Below are 8,295 nucleotides of genomic sequence, written 5' to 3' on the forward strand. Positions count from 1 at the left end.
AGGTCCTCCCCTGTCCCTGAAAAGGGCCTCTCACCCAGCAAAGTCTGTTCTGCACTAATAAGGTTGCAATAACCACCAAAGCAGCGGTCTACAGATGATATACTGGCTTGGAAATAATCCTAAATTTTGTCACAAGGTCTAACATTGATTTATAAGGATAGTTATCTCCCAACTGGTGGCACTAGTGCTAATTTATTATTAGGACGAACCACATACACACAGCTGCGTGCTGTACAAGCATTGTTATTATGTGGCCCTAGCTTAAGAACAATGGCACATTGGGCTCAGCAGCTGCCGAAGGCAAAAGCCTGTGGTCCCCGAGTGGGCTTCTGCATATTCAGGCTCTTCTGTCCATGAGGGCAAAGGTAAGCATGACAGTTCAGAGGTAAATAAACTAAACATCTACCATGATTCTTCTGTTTCTTTTGTAGGGTCAACTTCAGTTATGCCTGGAGTGAACAATATGGCGCATCAGACTTCAGGAAGTCCACGCATGTTTACTCAGTCACAGTCTATGCTTCAGATGGGAGGGGGGCATGCCACAGTTCCACCCTTGTCTTCTGTTGCAAATTCTCAAGAACGAGCTGTTTCCCAATACCCCAATATGCAGAATGTGCAGCGTAGCGGAATGTACAACATGGGATCTGGTCTCCCACAGATGGTTCAAAATCATGCAGCACAGGGTAACATGTCTAATGGACAGCCACAGATACAGAGGCAGCCAAACATGGGTCAAGGAAACACACTACCCACTGGTTATGGACCAAACCCTATGGCAAATTCTGCTCTGGCAGCACAGCATAATAAAGCAGGGATGAACCCTGCTATATCTAAGAGCCAGATGCCAAGAATGCCTGCTGCCATGGCATCTCAAAATCCAGGATGGCAACATCAACAAATCCAAAACATTAACAATCAGGCTCAAGGAAATACTGGCTTGGGTGCATTTAATACTGCCAATCCTGGTTTTCATCTCCAGCAGAATCACCACAAGATACCTAACCAACAATTTGTCCAGGGCCTTCCACAAGTTGGTCTAGGAGCTGGTCGACCTATGAACTCGTTGAACGGTTCCGTCCCTGGTCAGATGATGCAAAATTTGGCTTCACAACAAAGGACAAATCCTGCCACTCAGCAGCCGACACCTAACCAGCAGGTCTTACCTGTGATGAACCAAGCAGTGTCAGACTTGACAGCGTTCAGCCAGAACCCAGGTCAACAAATGGCTAACAGAGTTGGGCTTCATTGTAATCAAAATTACCAGGTTAGAGCAACAGGTCAGGACATGCAGTTTGGATTTGGTGGACAGTCGGGCAACGCTGGGTTACAGAACTTGTCAGGGGACGCAGATTTGTTGGACTGCTTGCTCAAAGACAGGACTTCCGCAGAAGAGTGGATGAATGACTTGGATGAGTTTTTGGGGAACCATTGATACAGAGCCTGAGATTTTTTACATAATGGTTTTGAGAACATTTTGGTGCATTTTATGAAAAAATATGAAAAACTTAAATGTAAATTTTCTTTGGACCAAAAACCTGTGCCATTGAGATGCTGTTGTCCTTGAGGCTGGAACATACAATGGCCTGCTGCTTCCTTTCCTACCCCTGTTGACCACAAATGCCTGGAGCATATGTGGGTTTTTCTGCTCGCCACTGCCCGTCTGTCATTAATGATGGCAGGACCCCTCTCCCTATCTCTACAAATGCCTTATTTTTCATAAGCACTGTGGGGAATGGTAGGTCCTCAGTAGCAGAGAGCCAGTTGAATGCTACTTTTTTGTTTTGTCCTGTATTTGTAAGCTATAGCTTAAATCTCATCACTGTGTTTACCCCTGGTTGTGGCAACTTCATCACAAAACCCCATTATTGCTGTACCTCGCCCCACTGTGAAATTGCCCACCAGAGATGTGCTCTGTGTCTTCTCTTGCTGGCTGAGAAGCTGTTTTGTTCCTAGGGCCTTAACTGTAAACTTCACGATTCCTTTTTATTTTTGTAATATCTAGAAGAATATTCACTGTCGGAGCTTTAGGAAAGAACAGCAGCTCCAGCTCCCAACTCTGTGCCCTGTATATGTATTATATAATCTTGCATTTTTATTGATCTTAAAAAGTTGTTCCATCACTGTTCTAGTTGTACACCCCTTCGTTCAATAATTACTAGAAAAATGAGTTTATAAAAAACAAACCTGAAGAATGAGATGGAAAGCCTCCTGCTGTCCTCCAGTGAGAAGGAATTATGTCGAGATTTGCTGCATTGCATTTAAAATTCAGTCCATTGCTCCTTAGCAACATACCAGAAACTGTTACATTGTTGGTAATAGAACATGCAGAAAAAAATGCTGAAGAATATTGCTAAGGATCAACTGACCTAGTAGTAAAGGAACACTAAACGATGCATAAAAGTAAGAAATAATAAAGTGCCCAAAATGTTTGTCTTGTAGGAATGTTGCCGAATACACCGATCTTTAATTTCCTTTTGATCCCTTTCCTTATCACCTGGCTTTTTACTATAGTAGTGGGAGAGAGGTTGTGCTGTGGCTAGTTGCCTTACAGAGAGAGTTTTATAACCTGAGTGAGCAGGATTGATGACCATTTGGAACATGTATAGAAGGTTTGTGTATTTCTAGCAGTTGTGATTTATCCAGTCTTCTCTTGCAAATGAAAGCTCAGTTTGAAATCCTGCTGATCAGCACCTTGGGCGCCCCATTATATTCAGGCAATATATCCTATGAGAATAATTGCAAATAACAAAAATTCTACCAACACCTTCTACTGACTGATACACTACGACGTACAAGTTGTATAGATATGGCGCCATCCAAACACATACATTGCCAGATGTTAACTATATGGATCTTGCTTCCATTAAAAAACACCTTGATACACATATAAAGCTATGCAATGATGAGATTTCCTGCTGTCATATGTTCGTCATTTGGTATAGCTCTAGTTTATTTGGCTCCCACGTCACATACAGTCTTTCACATTGTATGGAGTGTAACCAGGGTGCTGGCAGTGGGCTCATTGAACCTAATGTGTACCTGTACTTTCAGTAAACTTTTGATGTCGAAGGGACAGATCAAGTTTAGATCAGTGGGGGTCTAAGTGCTTAGACCCCCACGAACTCTAGAGGGAAAAGAGGCACTTCTATCGCCTCCTAGCATGAGGCAGGCCCATAGACTTTCCTCCTGTCCTCCAGTGAGGAGAGAGGGCACGCTAAGCAAGCCGTTCTCCCCCCCCCCCCCGTTCTAGAGATTAATGGGGGTCTCGGCGCTCAGACCATCACAATCTAAACTTTCTCTATGAAATATCAAACGTATACTGAAATTACAAACAAGTTACTTGTCAGTTGAAAAATGAGAGATAACATTGTTGACCTTTCTTATAACCTAACATCTTAATACACAAATACATTTTTTAGGAGATCTGCTCCCTCCCCATTAGAGTCTCAACTGGTTGGGTTGTTTTTTTTACTTTGTCCACTTTTTTTTTTTTTTTTCTAGCTGTGAACTTGTCTTGAGTTGTAGACAATGATCTAAAACTAGGAGGTAACATAACAGTTAACCTATTTACTAGTGTACATTAGACCTGAGATTTTTCTTCACTTCGGACCAGTCCATGATTTTTCACCATTGTGCCTTTTAGAAGCTGTGGCAGAACTTCTGTACTGTTAAAGAAGTCTGTGCAGCCTATAGTCCCCCAGTAATGGTAGGCTAGTTTTTGTCAGGGCCCTTAAATTGTCTTATTAAATGTTGCATAGGTGTTGCCCTTAAAGGGCTTTTCCTAGATAATATTGATGTACTAGTCTTAGGATAGGCCATAAATATCTGATCGGTGGGGGTCCGATTCTCAATATCCCTACCGATCAGCGGCTTGAAGAGACCACAATACTTGGGTGAGCACTGCAGCCTCTTCACGGTCTACACTGCACTGTACTCCTAAACGTCATACACTTAGTAGCATTATCTTCTGAGTATTGCAGCTTTGTCTCACTCACTTGAATGGCACAAGGCTGCAGTACCCCTTGCAGCCCACTACCAAGTTTCCTGGGTACAGAACAATATATTTTAATTACTGCAATTGACTAGTCTTTTGTGGTGTTTGATTTATAATGTAAAAAAGGGGTTGAGTGTGGGGTAAGGCAGTCATTTTTTGTAGATCGATGCCCACGTTTTTGAAACTAAAGTGGACTAGTCTTCTGTATGCCATCCTTTGTACACTAACGATGGGTCTATGTGTTTGCAGAGTAGTTAACTTAAAGGACTTTTTGTGAGCAGACAGTAAACTGTGGAAGTTACTGTATTCTTTCTTACACAAGAGATCTGGAGGGAGTGACAAACCATCATTTTTAGAAACCTTGGTTATTTCCCCTTTTAGCTCTGTATTTCTTCCTGTAGATGACAGTTATGGAACGCTGGAGTACATTTCCACAGTTGTGCTGATGTGGCTCCAGTCTATACAAATTTTTCCTAATTATGCATTTAACAATTCTGCACCTCCAGAGAGGCATGCATGACGCTTGAAGTCAGTGAACACTTCCAAGCAAATGGATTGTGGCATCTCATGAATTTGGTGTTTTTATGGTAAAATGTCTGCCTCAATGTTTGTGATACAGGTAATCCAGAACCAATGAAAATTCTTGAATAGAAAGGAAATATGAAAATTGCAGATGTGTCAATATTGCCCAATATGGTCACGGATAGTATATAGTTTATTTTGTTTAGAGATAATGCAAATAACGAATGGAATAGTGTAATAACTCCATGCTTCATAGATTTAATTTTTTCATGGTCATTATCAAAGGAATGTATATTATGATATAGAGAGTTTTTCCGGTAGTAAAATTTTGGTGGCCTATCCTCAGGCAACTGATTTCACATTCTTAGGCCAATGACTTCACATTCATTGACCTAGGTGCAGCTCATTTCCATTAGAGTGAATGAGCCCGAGCTGCAATACCAAGCACAGCCACTATATAATGCATGGCGCAGTACTTGGTATACTGCTGCCACCCTTTCAAAAAGCTGATCGGTGGGTGTCTGACTAATATTTATCATCAATATTTTTGAGCATCTAGATTAGTCATCAGTATTGTACTCTCGGAAAAAACCTTTTTAGCTGGATGAATTGAGTGTTCTCTGAAAACCATAGAAGGCTTGGATAGACCTTTTATACAAAGTAAACTAGCGTATCAAATGTAGCATGGTGATTATCTTTATTATTGAGAGTACACATAGCAATAATACCCTTTATACAGGGCCAAGCTATTTCATAATGGAGAAGGAACTATGCCGATAAGAGCTTTGAACCTAAAGGAATGTTGACAGTACTTTTGGGAATTTCAATCGGACAAGATATAAAATTGTTTGGGGCCCCACTGGCAGAATGATTAGTCACAGGAACCTACACCCAAAAGTTTTCCTGAAGAAGTGACCATTTGCTCTTTGTTTTCTCCCAGTGATTTGCCTAGTACATTTGATGACTGCTCACACGATTTTGACTTCCCGAAAACAAAGCCGTCAATTTTGTATTTTCTTAAGTTTTCTTGAATAATGATTGGTTGTCCATGCACTGTTGCGGGCTTCAGAAAAATAATTTCAATTTTGGCCACAACACATCGGGTATCGCTGCCGCAGTAGGAGTACTTTTTTTTTTTTTTTTTTTTTAAATAGCAATTTCCATGCACTGAGCGGTCTTGATCACATGCAGTCGATTGGCAACTGTAATATAAGATAGCGGTTATGCTGCGTACAAAAGTATTTTTGAATATGGGCATAATATTTTTGTTTTGTTGGTCAACCTTTTGATGTTTGTCTTGTCAGTGTTTCTGCCTGTAGCTCCACTCATTTCAGTCCCTTTCTCCTAATTTTATGCACCAATACACTTAGCAATAACTTATTTTTGTAGGGGGTGGGCTTGGTTCCTAAGCAGAATGGGGCAGGGAATAGTTATCACTGTGGAACATAAAGTGCTTGCTAGTGCTGCGGGACCATAGGTAATAATTACCCGCTAATTAGTAAGTAAGTGGTAACAATACAAGCAGTTCTGTATTTCTCCTCTGAGTTCACTTCCTCTGTAAATAATCGTTTACAGTTTTATATAAAAATTTTAAAAAGATTTAGATCCTGACTGTATTTTTTAACTTTTTTAATAGATTTTAAAAAACTGTAATTCTTTATATATATATATTTTTTTTCCCCCCTGTGTCTAGGGGGTTGTATGTAACTTTTTTTTCTCCCCTTGCTTGTAAATGGAGATGACTTTCTAAACATTGGCCTTTTTTTTTTCTTTTTCAAAATGTGTTAAAACAGTACTTTATTCTTGTACTACAAATACCATGGCTTACTGAAAAGAGAAAATCCACATATGTTCTGCCATTCAAAAAAATAAAGTATTTTGCTAGAGTATTTCAATGAAGTTGTGTTTTATTTGATAAAGAAAGTTCCGTCAAATCGAATTCTTCAAAAACTTTTTCAAACTTCGCATGTTATAAAATGTATATTAAAAATAACACTTATTAACAAAGTGAAATTCAAATCTAACTGTTGAAGCTCTGCACCAGTCCGCCAAAACTATTCATCTCATATCAAAATGAAAATGTATTGCTCTGATCACATGGGCATTGTCAATGGTCTTGCACAAACGGCAGCACTTCCTCAGATGCAATATACAGCCAAGTCCCTGCTGCAACCACTGAGATCAGGACAAACTCTCATCCTGGCAGTTTAACCACCTCAGGACCGCCGTACGCAGAATTGCGTCCTGCCGGCGGTCCTGCTCTTCTGGGTGGACGCATATACGCGTCCTCCCGCGAGAGCCGAGATTTCCTGTGAACGCGCGCACACAGGCGCGTGCGCTCACAGGAACGGAAGGTAAGCGAGTGGATCTCCAGCCTGCCAGCGGCGATCGCTCGCTGGCAGGCTGGAGATCCGAATTTTTTAACCCCTAACAGGTATATTAGACGCTGTTTTCATAACAGCGTCTAATATACCTCCTACCTGGTCCTCTGGTGGTCCCTTTTGTTAGGATCGACCACCAGAGGACTCAGGTAGCTCAGTACAGTCGCACCAAACACCACACTACACTACAGCCCCCCCCCCCCCCCCCCGTCACTTATTAACCCCTTATAAACCCCTGATCACCCATGATCACCCCCATATAAACTCCCTGATCAGCCCCCTGTCATTGATCACCGCCCTGTCATTGATCACCCCCCTGTCAGGCTCCGTTCAGACGTCCGTATGATTTTTACGGATACATGGATCGGATCCGCAAAAAGCATACGGACGTCTGAATGGAGCCTTACAGGGGGGGTGATCAAGGACAGGCGGGTGATCACCCATATACACTCCCTGATCACCCCCTGTCATTGATCACCCCCCTGTAAGGCTCCATTCAGACGTCCGCATGATTTTTACGGATCTGATCCATGGATCCGTAAAAATCATGCGGACGTCTGAATGGAGCCTTACAGGGGGGGTGATCAGTGACAGGGGGGTGATCACCCTGATCACCCCCCTGTCATTGATAACCCCCCTGTAAGGCTCCATTCAGACGTCCGCTTGTGTTTTGCGGATCCGATCCATGGATCCGTAAAAATTATACGGACGTCTGAATGGAGCCTCACAGGGGGGTGATCAATGACAGGGGGGTGATCAGGGAGTCTATATGGGTGATCACCCCCCTGTCATTGATCACCCCCCCCCCTGTCATTGATCACCCCCCCCTGTAAGGCTCCATTCAGACATTTTTTTTGGCACAAGTTAGCGGAAATTTTTTGTTTGTTTTTGTTTTTTCTTACAAAGTCTCATATTCCACTAACTTGTGTCAAAAAATAAAATCTCACATGAACTCGCCATACCCCTCACGGAATCCAAATGCGTAAACATTTTTTGACATTTATATTCCAGACTTCTTCTCACGCTTTAGGGCCCCTAAAAAGCCAGGGCAGTATAAATACCCCACATGTGACCCCATTTTGGAAAGAAGACACTCCAAGGTATTCCGTGAGGGGCATATTGAGTCCATGAAAGATTGAAATTTTTGTCCTAAGTTAGCGGAAAGTGAGACTTTGTGAGAAAAAAACAAAAAAAATCAATATCCGCTAACTTATGCAAAAAAAAAATAATTTCTAGGAACTCGCCATGCCCCTCATTGAATACCTTGGGGTGTCTTCTTTCCAAAGTGGGGTCACATGTGGGGTATTTATACTGCCCTGGCTTTTTAGGGGCCCGAAAGTGTGAGAAGAAGTCTGGGATCCAAATGTCTAAAAATGCCCTCCTAAAAGGAATTTGGGC

The 8,295-nt window shown here is 41.9% G+C and overlaps 1 protein-coding gene across 2 annotated transcripts in view; it reads left to right on the plus strand.

Moving 5' to 3' along the window:
* Window positions 1-6,399, plus strand: part of MAML1 (mastermind like transcriptional coactivator 1) — an 80,564-nt gene extending 74,165 nt beyond the window's left edge. For both annotated transcript variants that reach the window (XM_044281106.1, XM_044281107.1), the window contains exon 5: window positions 432-6,399. In XM_044281106.1, the coding sequence (XP_044137041.1) occupies window positions 432-1,432 (1,001 nt within the window). In that variant the 3' untranslated portion in view covers window positions 1,433-6,399. The remainder of the gene's footprint in view (window positions 1-431) is intronic.
* The last annotated feature ends 1,896 nt before the right edge of the window (window positions 6,400-8,295 follow it).

Source organism: Bufo gargarizans, chromosome 2 (genome assembly GCF_014858855.1).
Source record: "Bufo gargarizans isolate SCDJY-AF-19 chromosome 2, ASM1485885v1, whole genome shotgun sequence".
NCBI lineage: Eukaryota > Metazoa > Chordata > Amphibia > Anura > Bufonidae > Bufo > Bufo gargarizans.